At 47.2% G+C, this 24,740-nt stretch overlaps 1 protein-coding gene across 3 annotated transcripts in view; it reads right to left on the reverse strand.

Moving 5' to 3' along the window:
• The window catches only part of XYLT1 (xylosyltransferase 1), a 313,184-nt gene that overhangs the window by 72,176 nt on the left and 216,268 nt on the right, over positions 1-24,740 (reverse strand). For all 3 annotated transcript variants that reach the window (XM_036992014.2, XM_036992013.2, XM_073215521.1), the window contains 2 exons: positions 20,836-21,008; positions 19,720-19,922 (listed from right to left, as the gene is read on the reverse strand). In XM_036992014.2, coding sequence (XP_036847909.2) covers positions 19,720-19,922; positions 20,836-21,008 — 376 coding nt within the window. The remainder of the gene's footprint in view (positions 1-19,719; positions 19,923-20,835; positions 21,009-24,740) is intronic.

A 24,740-nucleotide genomic window follows, 5' to 3' on the forward strand; every position in this document is an offset into this window, starting at 1 on the left:
GTGTGAACAAACCCCCTGGCTCCTCTTGGCTGGCCCTCGTAGGGCAACACTGATGGGTGAGCTGTATTTCACACGCTGCTTTCCAGTTAAAGTTTAGGACTGGTAAGCCATGCAGGTTGGGAAAAAATCAAGTTGTTTTGTCAAGTTCAGCTACCCAGGGTTGGGTGGGAGTGCAGGCCAGGTCAGGCGAAGTGACCAGAAGATCTTGGGAGTCTCTACCACTTTTTCTCTATCTCAGGTAATGAAATCTAAAGCATGGAGTTGACTACAAGCTGGCATATGGGTTGACAGAATCATCTGCAATAATGCAGGAAAGTCTACTCATGGGAGGATGGCTGGGGAACTAAATTTGCAAAGGCTGAGATGCGTGTTTTGGGCAAGGTCATCTGAAATGTGGGAAATCTGGCAGAATGGTCTAGTGCAGGCATCTGTGAACTATGGCCCACTGCTTGTTTTGTAAATAAAGTTTTATTGGAACTCAGCCATGCCCATTTGTTTATATAATGTCTATGGTGGCCTTACTGCTATAGTGGTAAAATTATATCACTGTGACAGACACCATCTGGCCCACAAAACCTAAAATATTTATTATCTGGCCCTTTATTAAAAAGTCTGCTGATTCCTGCCATTATAATGTTTCCTCTTTTGGGTCATCCATGCACCTTCCTCATATCTTTTTGCCATACCCACCTTACCAAAGTATCCTGCTGGCCCACCTTCCTCTTTCCATGCTGTATTTTTCCTTGGGCACACTTCCAGCTGATGTTTTACCTATTTGCTTATAGCCCGGGGGTGCACAACAGTAATATGCTCTATTTACTGCTATATTCTGGCACACAGAAAAGTGCCTGGCATATAGGAAACAATTAATATTTGTCAAATGATTGAAGAGCCATTTACCCCTTGTATTATTGCTTTGTTAACATTTTCTTATTTGGATCAACTTTTTTTTCAAAGAAAACTTCAGCTTCAGAAATCTGGAGTATGTTAGTGTTACTGTAGATAAATACTGACATTTTAAAAAGCTTGCCTGCATATCATTTTAAATCATCTTGCACACTGCAAGTTGTCCATGGATGAGACTTGGGAAGCCCAAGGAGCTTGTGGTTAGGGACATGGGTGCATTTAAGTCTGGGGTCCACCTCTCAGGTGAGCAAACTTAAGCGAGTTCCCTTCTCTCTCAAACAGGGATGATGGAGATCCCATTTTACCAGGTGGCTGAGAGATTACCTGAGACCCTGGTAATTTGCACAGTACCCCGTACATGCACAGGGCTGGATGAATACAGGCTGGCATACTTGGAGGAAGGGGTGTCTCCTGGTAGATCCATTCATTGCAAACAGCACCTCTTGGTGTAGCAGCCATTGCTGTCAGTGAAGCCCATCTTGGACACTGCCCTGCTGCATGTTTCCACTATAACGAGTCTGGATTAAGGGGATTATTTAGCTGTAGGTGTCCAGAGAATGCATAGTTCAAAGTAACTTGTTAGAAACTTCCCCAGGGTGGCAAACTTTTAAACAAAGATTGACTCTGTAATCAAAAAACTGTTTGGCCTTAAACGACATTCCAGCATTTCCAAGAGCACAATTACATTGAGAAAGGGGTGACAATGTTTGTGCCCATGGCTGGGTTTGCCAAGTAATGGTGACTGATGAACACCATTAAGCGGCAGGAGGAGAATCCTTCTCTGGAGGAGGAAAGGACACAGAGACAGCTGGCGGCTCCTGGAGGCAGTCTCCACTCCTCCACAGGGGAACAAAACACTCAGCCCCTTCCCCTGGGAGAACCGGCTGGCACCACCGAATGGCCTCCTCTTCCCCATTTTCCACATTCCAACTTAGTGGTGCTACAAGCAAGGAGCCAAGGCCAGAATGTGAGTTCCAGATGCTCCACCGGGACTGGTGAGGATGTTTCCCTCAGACGGATGGGGTGGGAGGAGGCAGGGGGTGAGGCCAGGTGCTTCACCCTGTCCCTTGGCCTCTATGCCACAACTATCTCCCAGGTTGCAGACCTGTCCCAAGGTCCCAGCCATGTTCTGACACTGCCTGGGGGCCTTGTAGGGGCCACAGGTCGGTCAGAGGCAGAATACTTGTGCCTGGGGATGGCGTGGGGGCAGTGAGGTAGGTGAGGAGGTCTGTGGGTAGAACTTTGGGGGATGTTTCCAGTTTGAAATGTCAGGGAGATTGTAGCTGCACCCATTCATGGGTATGTGGACCGGAGCAGAACAGCGTCTCTCAGCCCGCTGTGGCCAAGGATGCTGGTGGACAGTAAGGCCCTTTTCAAACAGCCTTGCAGCCGGGAGGGGAGATGGCGGCCAGGGCTGCTCAACTTCCCAGCATCCAAACATGGCTCAGCGCAGGGTGCCGCCTTCCTGACTCCCAAAAGGATCGGATTTCCTCAAAGGCATGTGCATGCACGTGCTCTCGATCTGCATTTCTGTGTTAGCACAAGGGTGCGGAGAAATACAGGAGAGGAGGAAGAAGGAGTAAATAAAGTGACTACAAAAAAGGCCAGACCATGTTTTTTTTTTTGTCCAGAATAACTGCCCAGGATTTTTAGTTTTCATAATGATAATGAGAGAACCATTTCCTGAGCCCTTGTAAGAAATGCCCTTCCCTGGATTAGGCCCTGTGTTTCAGCAGCTCTCATCTTTGTAACGATCCCATGAGGAAAGCAACGTGAGGAGGGGGCGCCGGCCTTACTTCCCACATTGGCTCCCCCGCCACCTGTCTCCTTCCTGCGTGCACCCCACGGGAGGAAGCCCTGATGGTATGTCGAGTCACAGCAGACAGCGGGGCTTGAGCAGGGCTATTAGTGGCTGGCTACCGGCTGGTGAATGTTCCCACCTGGATTCCACCACTTTGTCTCATGTTTCTTGCCTCAAAACTGGGCTGTGCCCAACCCCTTTGGGCCCGGAGTAGTCACACCTTTTCTTCTGTCTCTTCCTACGGATGCAGTCAGCTAAGGTCTCCCTGGCAGACCTTGGCCAGCTCACTCTTCACTATCACCCCGGGTGTGGCTGAGTCTCCTGGTCTCAAGGTCCAGATGACGGGAAGGATGAACATGAGCCCATGTGTAGGGGCCCAGCCTGAGCCACTGTGCTCTCCTGGCCGCTGCTCAGACAGCTGGCAGAGCTGGACATAAGGCAGGACTTGGATTCCCACTTGACCACTGTTCCTTGCATGGCTGCCTGATGGGAACCATTATCATCTCCCTCTTGCAGGTGAGAACTGCTGAGCCTCAGGCAGGATGGATTCACCTGTATTGAGGCCATACAGTTAGCAAAGGGTGGAGCCAGGGTTCAAATCCAGATCAGGCTGACACATGACCACTCCCATGCCCTCATGCAGTGAGCAAAGCCTCAGAAAATGCCAGCATCATTTTGGTTTTGCTGTGGAACAACTGTGCATCTTCAGAGGAACAGCATCCATTCTTTCTTAATTATGACTGCTTGAGGCTAACATTTAAGGGAGTGAGAATTCTACTGGACAGGTGGCCAGTTCGGCAGCAGGGGAGGGGTGTGAAGAGTCTATGATCAAGAGGGATGGGATTATAAAGGAATCTGGGAGCCAGGGCATTGGCAAACTGAAAGGCAGGCTAATGAAGGACAGCTAGTCCCTCAGTCTACTCTTTGAGCAAACACAGGTGGTGAAGCCCTGATATTCCATGAGCGAGAGAGGAAGAGCCATCTGGGAATGGAACCGCACTAGCTGTGGTGCTCACGGGGTAGGATTTGTGCTCTTATGTGACTGGCTTTTTCCCTGGGGCCAACTGCTTATGCAGACCTTGAAGGGCTTCCACTGTGAGGTTCACTACTGACCACTCTCTATTCTGCTCAATGACTGAGAGTGGCAGCAAGAGCGAGGAGGGGTGTTAATAATAATAACAACAACAATGACCACAATAATAAAACTCAGTTTCCATCTCTCCTCCCAATGATGGGACCTCCTGTCGCTTGGGACTGTGCTCATCCAAGTCTCTGCTATTATCAATAGAAAGGGTAGAAACATCCCTTGCTGTTTCCACTTGACCTTTTAAGACATGTTGTCCATCTAGAATGCCCTTGAGAACAATCTTCTCCTGCAGTTAGATATGAGACTTGAGTTAGACAAGGGGAAATAAACAGATTCTACAGTGCGGATCAACCATGTGGATTACATGGGCTCACATCCAAATTGCCGGGATGTGCCCGGATGTGCCTGCAGCATCCCAGGATATACACCATCCCTGCTCTTAGCCACTGGTGGACAAGCCACACATATATGAAGGCTTTCCTTTCCTGAGAAAGGAAATGCACTGGGCAGAAGGGTGCCAGGGTTGGAAATACCCCACCTGTGGACACACAGAAAATTCTGCTAAAGGGGAGGAGGACTCTGAGCTCTGGGGAGGGAGAAGCTAGGAAGAAAACCTCTCACCAAGTTCAATTCAATGCATCATCAGCCTGGGATCTGGTGAGACCATCAAACTGGCAGAGGATGGAGACCACACTTACTTTTGAACTGGTGGCATCTACTCTCTCTGATTTTGTTAACAGCAGAGTAATTTTCCTGGTAGAAGTATTTCTGCCCCATGATACAAACATACAGCCCAAGAGGGTAGGAGTTTTTAATTGGTTTGTTCACTACTCCATCCTGAGCATCTAGGACTCTGCTGCTCGATACACTGTTTACATTTAAATTAAGATTAAATTGCATTTAAAATTCAGTTCCTCAGTCCCACAAAGCACAGTTCAAGCATTCAGTAGCCACATATGGCTAGTGGCTAGTGCATTGGGTAGCACAGCTACAGAATATTTCCATCACCAGAGAAAGTTCCACCGGGCAGTGCTGGTCTAGAACACTGCCTGGCATCTAATAATGTCAGGTAGAAAGACAGACATAAGTAGGTGGAGGGAGAATAAGGCCAGTGGAGCCCACTAAATGGGACCCAAAGAGTTAACCAGGTAAAGCCAGAGAACCAGAAAGGACTCACAGAGTTAATTAGTTAATTAGTTAAAGTTTCGAAGGCTAGAGGAGTGACTTGGAATGTCCAGATATTCCACAGAAAAAGAAAAGTATCAGAGTGCATCCCAGGTCTTCATTGTGCCAATTAGATCATGCCATTGTAAAATCTACTTGGCCTGTGAAAAAGGCCCAGCTTATTCTCTAACTTAATCTATATGTTATTCTTCCTCTTCTTCCAGCCCCTTAAGCCAGTAAATTTGTATCCATGATAGGATATAGACCTCTGGAGTGTAAATAAACCTATGTGGATAAAGAATGCTGAGATCCGAACTAACACAGTCACCCAAGTAACCCTATTCTTAAGACAAAACTTCAAAAGAACTATGAATCACCTGTATACATCATGCCTTATGCTGACTCCTACCCAAAAAGCCCTATAAAACTCCAAACCCTAAACCCTTAAGGGCACCTCCTCTCTGAGGTTGCCTGCACTCCCCTTTCTTTGAGTGTGCACCTTTTTGCCTTAAATCCTTCTTATTGCTCAACTCATTACGTTTTGTCTCTGCGTTCTTCCAGGGGTAAGTGTCTTTGTTACTTTGCTATTTCATTCTATTCTCCAGACTTAAGCATAAGTCTTCACTCTGTCGCTGTCCTTCTCAGATAAGTAGGGAGGGGCTGCTGAGAGCACTGATCTGGGACTTGCAAGTTCCCATCGCCTGGGTGACCCGGACAGGACCACAGCTGTAAGACCGTGCTCTTTAGTAGCCTGGTGGAAAATCTCCTTTCTTTGCTTTGGGAAGTTCCCAGAACATAATCTCCCTCCATCCAGTTATCTGCAGCTCCCCCAAATCTTGGGGTGGTAGGGACTTAGTTCCCACACTGTGCAAATTCAAGTGGACACTGGACTCCAGGGCACCCTGGCTTAAGGAGTTGGCAAGGGATCTGCCTTATGCCGAGCAGGAGTTCAGTGAGCTTCCTTTCCTGCCTCTGTTTTTCCTTGCTCTCTGCTGCCTGTAAGGCAGCTGCCATTCCCTGATACTCTCGCTTTAATCAATTCTTTCCTTACCTTGCACTGACTTCCCTGCATCTCCGAACTGAATTATTTCCCATTCTCAATCAGCTTGTGTTGAATGAATGAATGAATGAATGCATGCATGAATGAATGATTGAATAACCAAAGTGCTCTACTCTCTGCTGGCCAAAGAATGAACATATGTATGACAGATACAACCATCTGACTCTTTTCCCCAGGACTGTTTTTTCAGTAATGAAAGGACTGGTGTGGGCAAACAAACAAGCTAGCAAGCAGAGAGATAATACAGTTAAGGCACACAGCAACATCCCTTGGGTGAAACATGTCATTCTTGCATTTGTTCTGCCCCCTCTCATGATGACTGTGTGAACTCCTCCATATCCTTCCAGGAACATCCTTCTCATCTATGTTAGCCAAGACAGTGTTTACACTCATATGACCACTCTTGGCTTTCTGAGGAGCCTCAGCGCCTTTCAACCAAGTCCCCTGAGAACTCCAAGAACTGCAACTTCATTCCATTTATCCAGGGGACGCCTGGGTCAGTCCTCACCTCCAGAAAGCCCAAAGAGCTGTCCAACCTAAAATATAGCTCAGGAGACCCAGAACAGTCGGGAAGAGGAAAACCAACTGCATTTCTGCAAAGGCAGGAGTGTGCTCTGCCAGGCTGAAAAATAACAGGGCTGAGGAAATGATTATTTTGCTGCTAGATGCAAACAAAACTGTTAACAGCATAATTACTGTCGTGTTTTTCCAGTCCCCTTGTGAACAACAGCCTAAGCCAATACACCCTTTGCAAAGCACACATTATCTGGGTGGAGCTTTCCCATGGATGGTGTCACACCAGGGCTTGGGGGTCTCAGGAGAGAGGGTGTGCATCTTCGTACAACCAAGGATAAAAGTGGTTGGGTGCTGAGAAAGTGGCCAATAAGGGAGATGGTCATGCCCAGAGATCTGGGAGCTGGGCCCCCAATCAGACTTCCCATGAAGTCCTGGGGCTAATATATTTTCCATCATAGCACTTACCTTGCTGTTTATTACTGTAATTAAGTGATGATTGTCTAGTCTTTCCTGGACCAGGGGTGTTCAACCCTCACTCATCTGGTGGGGCTTTAAAAAAACAGAGAGAGGTTCTTGCTTCCCATAAGGAATTATCCTCACCTGGCCTGAGGTGGAATTGTGATATTTTAAAGAACCTGATTTTTTAAAGGTATTTTAGAGAAAAATCTCAAGACTCACACAGAATTCTAATTTTCCCACCGAATTCACCCTCCCCAAGCAGGGCCCCAGCCCCTCTTGCTGCCTGCTGTATCCCCAGGGCCTGGAGCTTGTAGGTCTTCACAAAATGACTGTTGAAAGAAGGAACTGGAGAACACCAGCTCCATCCTGACATGGAGGTGAGAGGGTGAAGTCTGCATAAGAACTGCCTTTGGAGTGGGCTATAGCAGTGCCCACTCCAGACGCTGCTGCAGACCCAGCACAGCGCTGCCTGCATCCAAGGACAGCTGCGCCCTGCTCTCGGCCCAGCAAGGGGCCATGGGCTGTAGTGGGTGAAAGGGTGTCCCCCTCCCTAAATTCACATCCACCCAGAACCTCAGAAGGTGACCTTATTTGGAAACAGGGTCTTTGCAGATATAACCAACTGAGATAGGGTCACACTGATGAGGGTGAGCCCTAAATCCAATAACTGGGGTGCCTGTAAGAAGGCCATGTGAGAGACAGATAGACAGGGAAGGAGGCTGAGACTGGAGAGATACAGCTACAAGGCAAGGAATGTCAAGGGTTGCCATGCCCACTGGAAACTAGGAAGCGGCCAGCAAAGATTCTTCCCTGGAGTCTGCAGAGAGGGCATGGCCCAGCTGGCACCTTGATTTCAGACTTCAAGCCTCCAGAGCTGCAGAAGAACAGATTTCTACTGCTTTAAACCCCTGAGTTGGTGGTAATTTCTTGCAGGAGCCCTGGGAAAGCAAGACAGAGGCTGATAGCACTGAGAGGAGAGGCAGGTGGGCAGGAGAAGGGGTGACTCACAAGCTGGTAAGTGATGAATGCCTATGTCTTTCCAAGGAGTTTATGCTCCTTGGTGCTGCTCCAAACGCACCTTCTCCCTCTCCTCATCTCCATGGGCCTGCTCTATTTTACTGCTCTTTTCTCTAGTTCCTGGAACATGATGGGCACTTCCCTGCCTCAGGGACCTTGCATATGCTTTTCCCCTTTGTCTGATCTACCCTGACCACGTTCCCTAACGTGGGCCTCCTTATTCTCCCTCATGACACCCTGTTGTTGTTTCACTTATATGATTTCCTTTTCTCCCACAGATTTTAAACTCTCCTGTGAATAAGCCAGTCCTTTCTAGCACTGCATCTCCCAATACCTAGCCCTGTGCCTGGCACTCAGCTTGTGCCCAACAAATACTCAGTAAGCGAACTGTACGTTTGCAGGGGCAGGGTGGGGGATGGCAGGTGACTGCTGCTTTTCCAAATGGCCTTGGAGAAGCTCTAGCCCATTTCTCGGGTCTGGTAGCACAGTGTCCTCCTGGGGGTTTCTGGAGCCCCAGGTGGGAAGTGATGAGTGTCTGACTTGGACTCAAACGGAGGGGATCACAGGTGGGGAGCATGCATTAGAAAGATGTCACCATTGCAGCATGCAGCCCAATGGAGCAAGGTGGAAGCTACACAGGTTTCCAGCTGCTACTGAACAGGTGACCAGATGGTTCTATTCAGAAAGGCAGGAAATGAGCAGGGGACTGAGAGAGGCTGGTAAGAAGTTCTAGAAGAATCGTTTCAAAGTGTGATCTTGTGGCGAGAGACAATTCCCTGTGGCTAACCTCATGGTTCTACTGAGAGCTACCTCAGCTATTCAAAGCTTCCATGGGCTCCAGGGCCCTTTGTTTCAGGAGTTTATGCTCCTTAAAAAGAGCCAGAAATACCTCACATCCATTAGAATAACAAAGAAAAGCAGAAAAGTAATATATTGGTGAAGATGCAGGGAAACTGGAACTCTTATGTACTGCTGGTGGGAATGTAAAAGCAGCTGCTGTGGATAAAGAAAGGGGAGTCCTCATAGAAATAAAAATAAAACTACCACACAATCTAGTAATTCTATTGCTGGGTATAGACCCAAAATAATTGAAAGTACGGAAGGGAAGAGATTCGTACACCTGTGTTCAGAGTGGCATTATTTATAAAAGCCATAAGGTGGAAGCAACTCAAGGGTCTACATTGATGGATGAATGGATGAGCAAAGTGTAGTCTGTCCAACACAATGGAATATTACTTGGCCTTAAAAAGGAAGGAAATTCTGACACATGCTACATTGATGAAACTCAAGAACATTATTCTTAGTGAAATAAGATACAGAAGGACAAATATTGTATGATTCCATTTATGTGAAGCACCTAGAATAATCAAATTCAGAGAGTCAGAAAACAGAGTGCTGGTTGCGGGGGGCTGCAGGAAGGGGAAATGGGGAGTTATTGTTTGATGGGTACAGAGTTTCAGTTTTGCAAGAGGAAAAGGGCTCTGGAGATGGGTAATGCCCTTCCCACCTACTGAACTGACTTTTAGAAATGGTGAAGATGGTGAGTTTTGGGTTACGTGTATTTAACCGCAATTCAAAACAGAAGAACAAAGAGGGGCCTCAATCCATGTTGTTTGAGACCCCTCCCCTAATTCCTGTTGCCTTCCACTCAGTGCTCTCCTGACCAGCTCTCTGAGACTCTTGCCTCCGGTCCCTGGGCGCTGTCTGTTCTCTGTGGCAGCCCCTTGCTCTCTGAGTCTCCCAAACGAGGCCCTGATCCCCAAACAGAGGGCAGCTGCCTGGCTCTGTGGGACTGAAAGGATAAATGGCTTCTTGGGTTCAGGAAGCTCATGATGGCTTCTAGGGCTCCTGCCTCTGCTGGGGGTTTGGAGAGGAGAGGGGGCTCACATCGCCTTCCCCCCAGCCTCCCCACTCCCACTGGGTCCTCTTCCCATGATTCTGCAGGACAGCCTATGTGATGGCTTCATATTGCAAATATGATTAGACCTCCTTAAGACCACACAGGTCAGGGCTAAGGATTCAAACACTCAAGAGGAGCTCTGAAGTTCTGCAGGCCTGGCCAGGACCTACCTCACTGGTAGAAGGAAACCCCCTGCTCTTTGTCTTTTAGCCACATTGGCCTTCTCTCAGCTCCTCGAACACGCAGGGTCCCTCCTACCACCTGGCCTTTGCCCATGACATCCCCTCTCCTTGAACACTTTCCTGGGACCCCTTTTACTTCTGCTGGTGAACCTCTACCCATCAGATGCACCTCAATTCACATGCTGCCTCTTCAGGAAGGCTGCCCCAGGCCCCTCGGTCCAGGTGAGCTTTGCTTGTAAGTGCTCTTAGACCAGCCCCCTTCCTTCAGAATACTTGCCTCATTTTGCAATATGTTGACTTGTGTGATTATTCTGATCAGCGTCTGTCTCCCCCCTATTAATGCGAATGGTTGTTGCATACACAGCACTTACTGTGCGCAAAGCACTTTACATACACTAACTAATATGACCCTCCCTGAAGCCATATGGAATGGCACTGTTATTATCCCTATTTTACAGATGGTGTAACTGAGGCATTAAGTGATTTCCTCAAGTCTAAGTTCACCAACTAGTAAACAGAACAGCTGGGATTTGAATCCAGGTGGGCCGGCTCATGTCTGCACCCTTGACCACTATGATGAGGGCAGGGATTGATTATACTTTTCCTCACTGTTGAATACCTGGTGTGCACAGTGTCTGGCACATAGTAGGTGCTCAATAAATATTTGCTGAGTGAATGAGTGAAGTTAGAAGGAGCCCCATCTCCTGAACTCATCTATGGGAGCAGAAGACCATTTTTGGCTGGCCTTACCAGGCAGGCCTGAGCTCTTTCCTCCCCAAGACACCCACAGGTTGCCTTCAGAATGGGCTTGGATGGTAGAAGGAAGAAGGGGAAAAACGGAAGCTTAGATCTCAGACTCCAGGCCTCTGTCTTTCCATATCCAACCCCAAGTCTGTCTTGGCCAACCAGCATCACCAGGTACCGCTCTCTTAGAATTAGGCACAGGAGGGCCAGGCTGAATGGGAAAGGTCCCCAGGCCTCTGTGGACAGAGCTATGTCAGATCATCACCCCCACCCAACCCTGGCATCATCAGGCTCAGTCAACAAAAGTCCCTATGCACCAATGCTGTGCAGAGTCCCACATGATGGAGTTGCGTCTCCTTAAACTAGATGAGGGCCTCGGTTCAGGACATGCAGGACTATCCAAGCTGGCTAAGAGACAGCACTTTGGGGGAGCTCTTAATCCCTGTCCTGGCAACTGATGAATAGATAAAAAAACTCTGATCCACCCACACAGTAGAATAGTACTCAGCCATAAAAAGGAATGGAGTACTGATACATACTACAGTGTTGACCAACCATTAAAATAGTATGCTAAGAGAAAGAAGCCAGTCACAAAAAGGTCACATACTGTATGACTCCATTCACAGGACATACCCAGAGACAGATTAGTGGTGACTCCCTAGGCGGAGTGGGCAGACTTGGAACATTAAAGCTAAAAAAGCTAGGAATAGGATGATTGTCCTCACTGAACCCCAAAGTAGGTTGGACACACGGTCTGAGACAGGGGCTGGTGGTGAGACAGGAATGGTATCCTGCTGGGCTCATGGAAATGATCTGGAACTGGATAGAGGTGATGGTTGCCCAACACTGTGAATGTGCTAAATGCTGCTGTGCTGAACATGTCAAAATCACTAATTTTATGTTAGACGAATTTTACCTCAATTAAAAAAAATGATCCTGGTTTGGCTGCTCACTGGCTGTATCCTCGTGGTCAAGTGTCTTAACATCTTTCTGCCTCCATTTCCTCATCTGAATAATGGGGATACAAGAAGGGTGCATTGCACAAAAGTGCCACCAGGATTGTGTGAGGCACTTAGGGTAACGCCAGGGGTGTACAAAGGGCTGTGTGTGCATTTATCTGCTGTGGTTGTGAGTGGCTATTAACAAAAGGAATTCCTTGACCTACTGAAGAAATCACAGAGCAGACAAAAGAAATGAAACATAAGGGAGCCACTGTGCACAGATGTCTGGGCATCTGTACCAGTTAATTTAATTTCAAGTCCTAGGGTGACTAGGATCTGTGCTGAATATATAATATCAGGATTTGATTTCCCTGCAAAATTTACTAGAAGTTCTATTTCAATACTAACCTTCTTAAACTTTCTTACACAGTGCAAGCTATGCTTTGAGGGATAAGGATTAAGACAAAATGTGTGTTTGAAGGTCCATGCAGAGGGCCTGACACACAGTAGGTGCACAGTAATGTTTACTAGATCTGGATGTTAGCCTCGTTCATCAGTGCCATGTAAACACCGGTCTCTGGAACAGTAGAGAAGCCCTGGATGGACACTTGCTTCCTGTCTTTACGAGCTGGCTCTTCCTGCGGAGGCCGCACAGAGCAGCCCTGAAGCTCCTCCTGGCCTGGGGTGCTGCTGGTGGCCTCGCAAGACAGTGCTTTGGGTGTTCAGGCAAGTGTAGCTGGACTGTTGACATGGGGGTCCTGCTGGGTTAGATCATGTAGCTCCTCAGAGGGAGAATTCACAGATCCTGGGTTTAGCTTGAAGAATTTCAACACTGTTTCTCCGGCCACACACATGCACACACAGATACACACACACACACACCCCAGAAGGGGAGCCGTGGAGGGGCCAAAGACACACTCATCCCTCCTCCTTTACACCTGATGTGGCCAGGACACAGGGCCTCATGAAGAGTAGATAGCGTGGGGCCTGTTGCATAGGCCCAAACCAAGCAACCATTGGAACCACGTTTCATCCATTCCTATGGCCCAGCTAGCTTAAGTACGTTAGTGCCATCGCCTGCCTTAGTAAATACAATCTATTGAATAACACCATAATGTCCTTTGATGATTCAAGACCTAGCAGGGTCTCAGTCTTTGAAAACATCCATTTTCATCCATGCACAGATACATAACCACCTTCAGCCAGAGCCTATGAGGGTCCAGGGTGGGCGGTCACAGCACCGTAGAGCAGGAAGGTCTGGGCTCTTTAAATACACTTCACTTCATATTCCAAATACAGGGCTATTCTTCACGTTCACAAACATGTTGGTTCTATCCTGTTTTCCTTGACACATTCAGTCTTTACAGGTTAACTTTGCTTTTCCCACATTAGAAAGAAAGGTGAGTTCAAGAAATACATTACACGGCTTTTCACTAGTAAAGGGAACCCTGGCTGATGGGGAAGCTCCACCCATGAGGCCCACACTGTCTCACCGCTGTCAGAGCAACCGCCTGTGTGTGTCCAGCACTTTCTGCATGTCAGGCATTGCGCTAAGCCTTGATGTGCAGTACTTCCTTGAACCCTGCTAACAGCCCTATGAAGTAGGTACTAATACTTTTAGCTCTTTAGCTGGAGAAACTGAGATGCAGAAAGCAGAAGCAACTTGTGTGGATTCACGTGGCCCATTGGTGGATGCATGGAATCTGTAACCAGGCCATCTGCATCTAGGCCCTATACAGGCCTTTATGACTTAGGAGGAGGAGAAGGGTCTGGCCCCCTGTTAGAACCAGGTAGGGGACACAGGGAGGCGATATCAAGCCACAGAGCAGCTCACAGGAGCCACGCTGGATGGGCTCTGCCTGCAAATATCCTCCAAGTTTACAGAGCCTCTCAGAAGCTTCTGACTTGGGTATTCTCGCCCTTCAAGCAGGCTCCTAGGTTTGCTCGCCCTTCCTGGGGTGGAAGTGCTGGTTTGGGAAGCTACAGATGGAGCCGCAGATGGAAAGCAAGAGCCTATCAGAGTTGCCCAGGATAAAACCATTCATCTGCAAAATTCCTATGTGTTTGTGTGGGGCGGCCTCACAAAAACAACAGCAAGGGAGACCAGCAGAGCTTGACGTATAAAGTGCCTCTGGCCCTGAGGCTGGCAAGGCAGAGTGGGCAGAGGAACTTGAAGGGCTCGGGAAATGACAGGAGAGAGCGGTAGATGGAGAGAAACATAGACTGACAGACGCAGAGAGACCTGGAACATTAAAGCTAAAAAAGCTAGGAAAAGGATGACTGTCCTCACTGAACCCCAAAGTAGGTTGGACACATGGTCTGAGAAAGGATTTCTGGGCTTGTTGGGGATTTTTGAGGTGTAGCCTTGGATACAGCTCAGGAATTGACCTGTACTGGGCATTCTTTGTGAACCTTTGCTAGGTTCTTTTATTATATCCTCATTCACAAAGACCGAACTGACACTGCTAGTGGATTGGCAGGACTCAGACTTGAACCCTGAGTCCTCCGCTCAGAGTGAGAGCATTCATCTTTGTGGATGTTGAAATGCTAGTCATCCTGATTGACTGGCTAAGTGGACCTGGTAAGTTACCCATGTTAAGGCCTCAACTTGCAAATCAACCCAGAGCCTCTAGGGGGCAGCCTCAACACCCAATGTGATTCTCTTGGGAAGGGCCTTGGGCACCAGTATGCCCACCTGACCTCAAGAGGACTTTGGCCAGGTTCTGCCACCTGAGCTAACTGAGAGGACCTCTGGGGCCTCCACTGGAGGGCTGGAGGAGGAATGGTCAGACTCAGGGACAACAGGTGGTCTTCCTACCTCCCGGTACCTTCTCTTGTGACAGTCCCTCGGCCAGGTGGTGGGACCACTACCCACTTGAGGGGTGGGACTGTTTCCTGCCATGCTCCCTAGGCAGCTTGGGGCCCTTCCTGCCACTCTGTGCCTGGCTGACCTCCCCAAGGGGCCACCTTCAAGCAGAAGGGACACTAACATTGGAACTGAGCAGAACTGGTTCTAATCTCCACTCTGCCACACATTACGTAAATGACCTTGGGCTTCAGTTCACCTTTAGGTAAAACAGGTTTGCTTTGAGATTTGAAGGAATTGCCTGACTCATTTGCTGTTACACTGAGCATTTTTGGATATTTCTGAACTCAGTTCTATTTTAAAATGTGGGCATTCAATCCATGTATTAAAATTTGAGCAGGGCCAAACAAGCACAGCTGCGAGTCTCAAGCTGCCCCCAGACGCCTGCGGGATTCCACCTGGGCTGTTGCAGTCAGTTCTTCTTTGGGATGTTTCTGAACTCTGTCCTTCTTCTCTGGGGGAGAATGTTCTAACTCACCTTTGCCCTGTACTTCTCAAAATTCACCTCCCCTTCACTCTTTTGTTTATTATAGCCCATCCATTTAAAAATTTCTCAGTTGCAACTAGCTCATCTCTGACCCAAGTCTTGTTCAGACTGTTCTCTCTCCCCAGAACTGGGTTAACTGGAAGCAACTGTGCCCCTAGGGGACATTTAGCAACGTCTGGAGAGATCTGTGGTTGCCACAGGTGAGTGGACTGGGGGAAGCTCTGTAGGGTGCAGTGGGGAGAGGCCAGGGATGCTGCTATTCTTCCTCTAGTGCACAGGACAGGACGGCCCCCACCACATAGAACTATCTGGCCCCATGTGTCAATAGTGCAGGCAGACAAGTCCTAGTCTAGAATGATGATCTCTTTCTCATTTGCCAGACCATCCCTTCTTATCTATCAGGTCTCAACTCAAACTGCACATTTGAGGCCTTTCTGACCCCTGAGGATGGCCCTCCCCAGCTCCCTTCTTATAGTCCTTTCAAGCCAGGCACGAGGTCTCCCTTGCAGCTAATTCCATCTTCCTAAATAGGTTTGCGCTCACCAGGTAGGGGCTGTGTCCTGTTTGCTAAATGCCCAAATAGTTCCTAGCATAGGAATTGCTTAACAAATGCTTGTGAAATGAATGTTTGGATGAATAAATAAGTAAATAAGTAAAATCTGCCAGTGATGGTTTGTAATCACCCATTTAACCCTCCTGTCCCATGAGCAAAAGAAAACAGGTATCTTTCTAAACCCCATCATTTTTCTCAGGTTCAAGGGTGCCAGGTATGTCTTGACTAAGCCGACCAAAGATTGTGCCTTCCTCAGGTCCCCTCCAGTGTCCAGGGTCCCCCAACACACAACAAGATGCCTCTGAGCCCAGAAATGAAGGGTGGGCACCACGAATCGGGAACATCCCTCCATGCCTGCATCTTATTTGGATCCTGATTTGTAACCCAAACTCCTGGAGATATGCGACCTCAGTATTTTAAGAATGACTGGCTACTAGAACTAATAACTGAATTCAGCAAAGCTGCAGGATACAAAATTAATACACAGAAATCTGTTGCTTTCCTATGTACTAATGATGAGCTAACAGAAAGAGAAATCAGGAAAATAATTACATTCACAATTGCATCAAAAAGAATAAAATACCTAGGAATAAACCTAACCAGGTAAGTGAAAGACCTATACCTTGAAAACTACAAGACACTCTGAAGAGAAATTAAAGAGGACACTAACTAATGGAAACTCATCCCATGCTCGTGGCTAGGAAGAATTAATATTGTCAAAATGGCCATCCTGCCTAAAGCAATCTACAGATTCAATGCAATCACTATCAAAATACCAACAGCATTCTTCAACAAACTGGAGCAAATAGTTCTAAAATTCATATGGAACCACAAAAGACCCCAAATAGCCAAAGCAATCCTGAGAAGGAAGAATAAAGCAGGGGGGATCTCGCTTCCCAACTTCAAGCTCTACTACAAAGCAACAGTAATCAAGACAATTTGGTACTGGCACAAGAACAGAGCCACAGACCAATGGAACAGAATAGAGACTCCAGACATTAACCCAAACATATATGGCCAATTAATATACGATAAAGGAGGCCTGGATATACAATGGGGAAATGACAGCCTCTTCAACAGCTGATGTTGGCAAAACTGGACAGCTACATGCAAGAGAATGAAACTGGATCATTGTCTAACCCCATACACAAAAGTAAATTCCAAATGGATCAAAGACCTGAATGTAAGTCATGAAACCATAAAACTGTTAGAAAAAAACATAGGCAGAAATCTCTTGGACATAAACATGAGCAACTTCTTCATGAACGTATCTCCCTGAGCAAAGGAAGCAAAAGCAAAAATGAACAAGTGGGACTATATCAAGCTGAAAAGATTCTGTACAGCAAAGGACACCATCAATAGAACAAAAAGACATCCTACAGTATGGGAGAATATATTCATAAATGACATATCTGACAAGGGGTTAACATCCAAAATATATAAAGAGCTCACACACCTCAACAAACAAAAAGCAAATAAGCCAATTAAAAAATGGGCAGATGAGCTGAACAGACAGTTCTCCAAAGAAGAAATTCAGATGGCCAACAGACACATGAAAAGATGCTCCACATCGCTAATCATCAGAGAAATGCAAATTAAAACCACAATGAGATATCACCTCATACCAGTAAGGATGGCCACCATCCAAAAGACAAACAACAACAAATGTTGGTGATGATATGGAGAAAGGTGAACCCTCCTACACTGCTGGTGGGAATGTAAATTAGCTCAACCATTGTGGAAAGTAGTATGGAGGTTCCTCAAAAAACTTAAAATAGAAATACCATTTGACCCAGGAATTCCACTTCTAGGAATTTACCCTAAGAATACAGCAGCCCAGTTTGAAAAAGACATATGCACCCCTATGTTTATTGCGGCACTATTTACAATAGCCAAGAAATGTAAGCAACCTAAGTATCCATCAGTAGATGAATGGATAAAGAAGATCTGGTACATATATACAATGGAATATTATTCAGCCATAAGAAGAAAACAAATCCTACCATTTGCAACAACATGGATGGAGCTAGAGGGTATTTTGCTCAGTGAAATAAGCCAGTCGGAGAAAGACAAGTATAATGATTTCACTTATCTGTGGAGTATAAGAACAAAGAGAAAACTGAAGGAACAAAACAGCAGCAGACTCACAGAACAGTTACCAAAGGGAGAGGAACTGGGGAGGATGGGTGGGAAGGGATGGACAAGGGGGGGGAAAAGGATCACTACGATTAGCACACATAATGTAGGGGGGGGCACAGGGAGGGCTGTATAGCATAGAGAAGACAAGTAGTGATTCTGCAGCATCCTACTACACTGATGGACAGTGACTGTAATGGGGTATGTGGTGGGGACTTGATGATGGGGGGAGTCTAGTAACCATAATGTTGCTCATGTAATTGTAGATTAATGGTACCAAAAAAAATTAATACTTCAAAAAAAAAAGAATGGCTATTCTTAATAATAAAATTATTATCACTTTAGGTGTGATAATCATATTGGCATTATGTTAGAAGAGTTTTTCTTTTCGTGATGTACATTCAAATAGGTACAGATACAACTACAGGTGTCTTGGAAATGCTTTACCGGGTGGGGGAAGAGGGTGAGGGCAGATACAACAGGACAGGCGTGTTACGGGTTATTCAGGGTGGAAACTGAGTGGTGTGCATGTGGGGTTCACTATACTATTCTCGGTGCTCTTGTGCATTTTTGGAAAGGGCCCTGACAAAAGTATGTATGTGTTTTTGAGACGTCTTCATTGAGGTCTTCCGGGAGCGCTGTCCCCAGCGCCCTAATGTCAGCGGCAGAAGGGAGGCCCTGCCCTCACCCCCCACCCACTTCTCCTTTCCAGCCTAGTCAATAAATCAGGTTGGAAGATACAGTCAAATGAGGAGCTGCCTTCTTGGTAGGAAAGATAGCTCCATTTCTTGCCTTTGTTTTCGCTCCTTGAAAGATCTCTAGATATTCTTGTTTATAATCTATTTTAAAAAAGCAGATCAGTGCTCGTAACGGGACAGACCTTTCTACTGGCCTCTGAGTTTCTGACCACCTTTGGGCTGCCGGCTGCTCTACCAGCTCCATGAAGGCTGCAGGACCAGAGTGGGCAGATCTTTAAGAGACGCTTGAACTCTGTAGTTTCATGTGAAATCTCCCAATTTAAAAATGTGGGTAATCAATTCATTTGTTAAAATTTGATAGGGGCCAAATAAGCACACTCCCAAGCCTCAAACTCTCCACAGAAGCTTGTTTGGGATTCTGCCTGAGCTGTGGCAACCAGCTGCACTTCCTCCACTCTGCCCCCTTTCAGCTGAGCACTGAAGTCAGACCATGTCCTTCCTCTGATCATAACATGCCAGTGGTTTCCATCTTCTTCAAGTTAACAGCCAAATTCTGGAATCAACATGATCTCACCCTAATTTTCTGCCTGACCTGGCTCTTACTACTCTACCCCTCACCTACTCTGTTCCAGCCACACAGAGTCCCATTTCCCTTCCAATGCCAGGCACATCCCTGGCTGTGGGCTCAGTACCCTGTGTTCCCTCTGCCTGGCCCACTTGCCCTGTCTGAGTGACTCATTCCTCCTCCTCCTTCCATCCATTCTGCTTCATGAGGACTTTACCAGCCACTCTTGTTAAAATTACAATTCTCCCCCACTTCTCTCTGCTTTATTTTTCTCATGTATCATTTTACTAATTTTGTTTGTTGCTTGTCTCCCCACTTGAGTGGCAACTGCGTGTGGGTAGGATCCCTGTCTCCCTAGTGGGTCCTTGAGCACAGCTGGGAAACCGTGTAGTCATAAATATCCATTGAATGAGTGAGTTAACGAACCCAGCACAAATGGTTCCCGGGGCCAGTGTGGGTCTCGTGCTGAGAGGCCTTATGGAGACTCTGCATACGGTCTCCACGGCATCTCATGGAGGCAGACACATTTCTCTGGACAGCAGGTGAACTGCCCTGCCGCTGGTTCTGCTGCTGTGACTAGGAAGTGAGAGGAAGCAGGGCCTCAGAGCAGGCCGGTATGGTGCACAGGCGCCCTTACCTGATGGGGTAGTCGGCTGCGCTGAGGTTGATGAAGAAGTCCCAGGGCCAGTCAGCCATCTCCAAGAGGTCCCGCATGCTCTGCAGGTAGGTGGACAGGAGGCTGGCTCCCCCCCAGATGGTGGCCATCCTCCAGGGGGTGACGCGGACATTGTCATACTGCTGGGCGAACTGGAGCACTTGCCGATGCAGGTAATTAGAGCGCTTTACATGAGAGAGAAAGGGTGACTTTCAGCAAGCCCAAAAAACTCCCAGACATGCCCCTTGCCCCCTCTCTATCCCTTCCCTTCCAGTGACAGGGCTTCTGAACATAGTGGACTTTGCCAAGTAAGTTCAGGCCTGGGGTGTGTTTTTTGCATCGTTATTCAAACCTTCAAATTTTTAAAAATGCACTCTAATGGCTTGAAATGCAGATTCCTGATACCACCTCTGAGCTAATGATTCACTACACTAGATGTGGGCTGGTGCCTGAGACACTGCCCTTTTATACAACACTGATGCACGTGGTCTGAGGATAACAAGCTAAGAAGTATAGCTGTATCTGGTGATTATTTCAAGGGTGGAATTTCTTCTCCATTGCCATCTCACAGGCCCACTGGAAGCAGACCTTTTGGGTCAAGCATCCCCTTTGTCTTCTTGACTAATGACATAATCATGTCAGGTCAGTAGATTCACAGAAACCCCTATGACAAGACAGCTCAGGAGTCAGTAAGCCTGCTGCAGGTTTTTGTAAATAAAGTTTTATTGGAACCCAACCATGAATATTCACTTATGTATTTCTCCTGGCTGTTTTCACTCCACAATGGCAGAGCTGAGTGGCTGCCACAGAGTGTATGGCCTGCACAGCCTAAAATATTTACTCTTTGGCCCTTTATAGAAGAAGTGTGCTCACCCTGGGGTAGCTATGCCTCCACTGGGCAGTGGAGCAGTGAGAAGAGGAGGTAAGAAAAGCAATTTTATGGAGAAAGTCTAAAGTTACAGCTGGTTTTGAAAATACACACACACACCCTCCTCACCCGCTTCAAGACTAAATGCCCCAAAGAGAGGTCAGCTTGGAGAGGGGTCCACAGGCCCACAGAGTGAGGCCAGAGTGAGGCAACCAAAGAGGGGCCCTCACCTTGTCCACGTGGATGTAGTAGAAGTGGTCTTTGTGGTAGATGGCCTTGAACATGCGCTGCAGCTGCCGAGAGGCGCGGCCGTGGACCACCAGGACGTAGGCGATTCTGACTGGGTTGGCCAGCATATACTCCACGGAGTCCTCGTCCCACTGAACGTTTTTGTTGGCTTTGCCTGGGGAAAACCCAAGAGACCACAGTGGTGGGGTGAGAAGCAGCAGGTGCTCGGGTGGGGGGCAAGGAGTTTCTCTGGTACTGTACCCTGGGGACAATTTGAAGGACGCAGCAGTCCTACCACGCTCAGAACCTGATACAACCTAACCAAGAATGTCCTGGATCCTTATGCTGTCCTGGTGCAGCGGGAGTGGGGGACTCTGTGGGGCTTAAGACATGGTTTCCACCCCTGAGGAACTTAAGAAAGCTGATGGAGATATCACTACACACATTAGCTACTGAGCACGGCAGGAGGAAATGAGGCATGAGTGGTATCTCCGAACCACATTCATAAGTGTACAGAATAGTATTATTGATTATAACCACAGTATCGTACAGAAGATCTCTAGAAATTACACATTTGTGGAATGGAAACTTCATCGTCCAATGTTTTGGGAAGCATCATCCCCTCCACCATTCCCCATGCATACGGATGGGACAGTCTCCCTCCACGATCAATGTTGGGGACGGTCACAGAGCTGAGGGCTGGCCAATTAGAACACTGCATCTCCCTGGCAACAGTCTATGTATATGGTTTAGAGGTGGACATGTGACCTATGAGCTAATTAGCCAAGATGCCAGAATTCTAGACTTTTTGTTGGCACTAGATCAGATAAGTTCTCTTTCTGGTATCCACGACAATGGAAGCATCAAGGAGCCTTTTGTCCCCATGTGGAGACAGGCCACCTGAGAAGACAGCCCAGCAGAAGAAGCTGGGACCCTCGTGAGCCTGTCTGAGTGACCAGGGCAGCCTAGCAGGAGCTCAGCCAGAGTCTTTCTTGGTTTTCTTTGAAACCCAGATCCTATACCTGATCCACCTGGACACATGACTCCAGACAACAGCCCCAAAGGCTCCTTTCCTCCTCCTTTCCCTTGCAGATGCTCCAGGCACCTGGTTCCAAGGAGAAACACCACGTATTGGTTTAATTCATAACAATTCCAATTAGAGATCTCCTGGCTTTCCTTGGCCTGATTTCTTTTGGGTCTAACCTGATTCCCGTGGGTGCTAGGTTTAGGGGACCCAGAACACATCTGGGTAGTGTCCGCAGGGGTCCCAGGATGTCACCTGGGAAAGCTGAGAATCGGGAGTGGTTAGCCTGGAGGCCAAGAGAGTCAGAACCTGTCAGCTTTCATTGGAAAGCTGCCAAATGAACGAGGCTACTTCCCCATTGTTCCAGAGGACAGGATGAAATGAACACAGATAATGTCCGATCCCATGGCACAACATTCGTGAGCTGTCTCAAGAAGGTTCCTGTGTCCTGATGGCTTCTACTGTCTACCTTGCCAGCCTGGCCTTCTGTCTTTCCCTGGAGCAAGCACAGTTCTGTCTTAGGACCTTTTTGTTGGCTATGCTTGCTACCCGAAACACGCTCTCCCTAGATCTTTGCAGGACTGCATCTTCTTGTCATTAGTTCACAGCGTAGTAAAAGGCCATCTGCCCTCACCGGCCACATCACTCTCTCTCCCCTCACCTTATTTCAGTTTTCTGAATAGCATGTAACATCATGTAAATTGTTTATCTGTTTACTTTTTATTGTTTGGATGCCCCTCTAGAACATAAATTCTAAGAGATAAGGGACTATTTCAGTATTGTTTGCCATGGAATATACATTATAACATGGTCTGGCACATACCTGGTTCTCAGTGAAAAAAGGTTACAGGAGGGTACATTTTAGTTCGGTATCATAATAATAACAATACATTTTATTGAATACTGACCAGTCCTTGTCATTCATGATTTCACTTAATCCTCATAAAATAACCTTGCATAGATACTGCTATTACCCCCATTTTGCAAATGAAGAGCCACAGCTTAGGAAGATGAAGGAATGTACTTGTTCCAGGTCACACTGCTTTATTAGTTCAGCTGAGATTCAAACCCAGGTCTGTCTCCAAAGTCTGTGCCTTAAATCACTAATATACACTACATTACCATACCCAGAATTTGGAAAAGTTCAAATAATTCTGCTTGTTAGTTAATGAGATAACTTGTACTTTGGTTATTACAGGCAGGTAGGCATGCATTTGAGGACTATCAGAAGCTCTGTAGGAGGATTCTTGAATAGTCAGGGGCTGACTGTAGGAGGCTAATAAGGTCACATCCACCCATCCATCCATCCATCCATCCATCCATCCATCCATCCATCCATCCATCCATCCATCCATCCATCCAAATCCAGCCTTCTAACAAGCCATTTAACAGCCTATCATCCAAAAAACCAACCATCCATTCTCCCATCCTTCCAACCACCCATCATTGTTAAGACAACCATCTATCCATCCATCAACTCACCCATCATCCTCAAAGCAAACTACCCTTCCAACTGTCTGTTGGTCCATGCAATATTAACTTAGCTAAGTCCATACTACATGCCAAGTATGTGCTACATAATAGAAAGATAAAATTTGGAGAAAGTAAAGCCTTGCCTTTGAGGAGTTCTCAGTCAACTGGGGAAAACAGAAGACAATGCTCATTTGTTTTATGATAGAAGTGTGTTCAGTTTGCTCTTGGAAGGTGGAGAAGGAATGAATAATCTGCCTGCAGGGACAGAGGAGGCCTCAGAGTGTTCAGCCCAAAGCTGCTGAGCCCGTTTCTTAAAGCTCTCCTGTTGGGTCCTAACATCTTTGCCTAGGTGTTCAATCAGTAGCTGCAATCCTTATCATATTGGATAATTACCATCTTGGTTCTGGATGAAAACAGACTGGGCAAAAGCCAGAGGGTTACTCTAACCACCCTCTAATCTTCTCTTCAAATCAGTCACAAGTACAGTGGGCTTTCCTGGTGATCATATGAGTGGGGTGTGCTTACAGGAATCATGTCCCTTTAAACACTCATACAACAAACTGTCTACCCATCCATTCATCCATCTACCCATCCAACCACCAGCATCCTTAAAACCTCCCACATGCCAGCCCCAGACAAAGCCTGGGGTACAAAGATATGTAGGACACGTACCTGTTTTCACAAATGGATTATGAATGGATTACAGAATGTGAGTATACAAAGTGAAAGATAATAATGTACGAGAAAAGCTTATATTCTCCTTCCCACAACCACAGCCCAGAGGCAGTGCACCTATCTTTGTCACACTGGCTGTGACCTCTCTTTGCCTCCTTGGAGACTCTTTATCAAATAAAGAAAGGGACATTAAAAAACAATAGCTACTCATGCCACTTTTTCTACCTGGAGTTCACTGGGTGACTTTTCAAAGGTCTAACCATGGTCCATGACACTGTTTCACTGGAAGTCCACTCTGTAGGGGCTCCTGCTGCCACTCAGGTAATACTGCTCATCCTGGCCCCAGGTCTCCGGGTAACAATGACCTGGAGTTCTTAGCAATTGAGGCTTATGGGGGCTTTGGGATCAGCTTAATCTCTCCAGCCATGGATGTCCATTGCCAAATTGTTGAATGGATGAATGAAGGAATAAATGGATGCATTCTGGAGAAGAGTGGCTGCTCTGGTCCAGAGGAGCCGACATTACCTGATGGGATTATGCAGGGGCTCTGGGTAGGGTCTCACTTGGCTCCATGCTCTGAGGCTCAGAGGTCTGCATTTCCCAGGGTCACACAGTGAGCAGGGACGGAGGGAATGGAAGCCCAAATCCAGCCCTGCTACTTACATCCCCTCTGCTGAATTGGAGAGCAGGGAGATGGGGAGAGCTGCTGTGAAAACTGTGTGCGGTCTTTAAAGG

This window comes from Manis javanica, chromosome 10, assembly GCF_040802235.1.
Source record: "Manis javanica isolate MJ-LG chromosome 10, MJ_LKY, whole genome shotgun sequence".
Classification (NCBI taxonomy): Eukaryota; Metazoa; Chordata; class Mammalia; order Pholidota; family Manidae; genus Manis; species Manis javanica.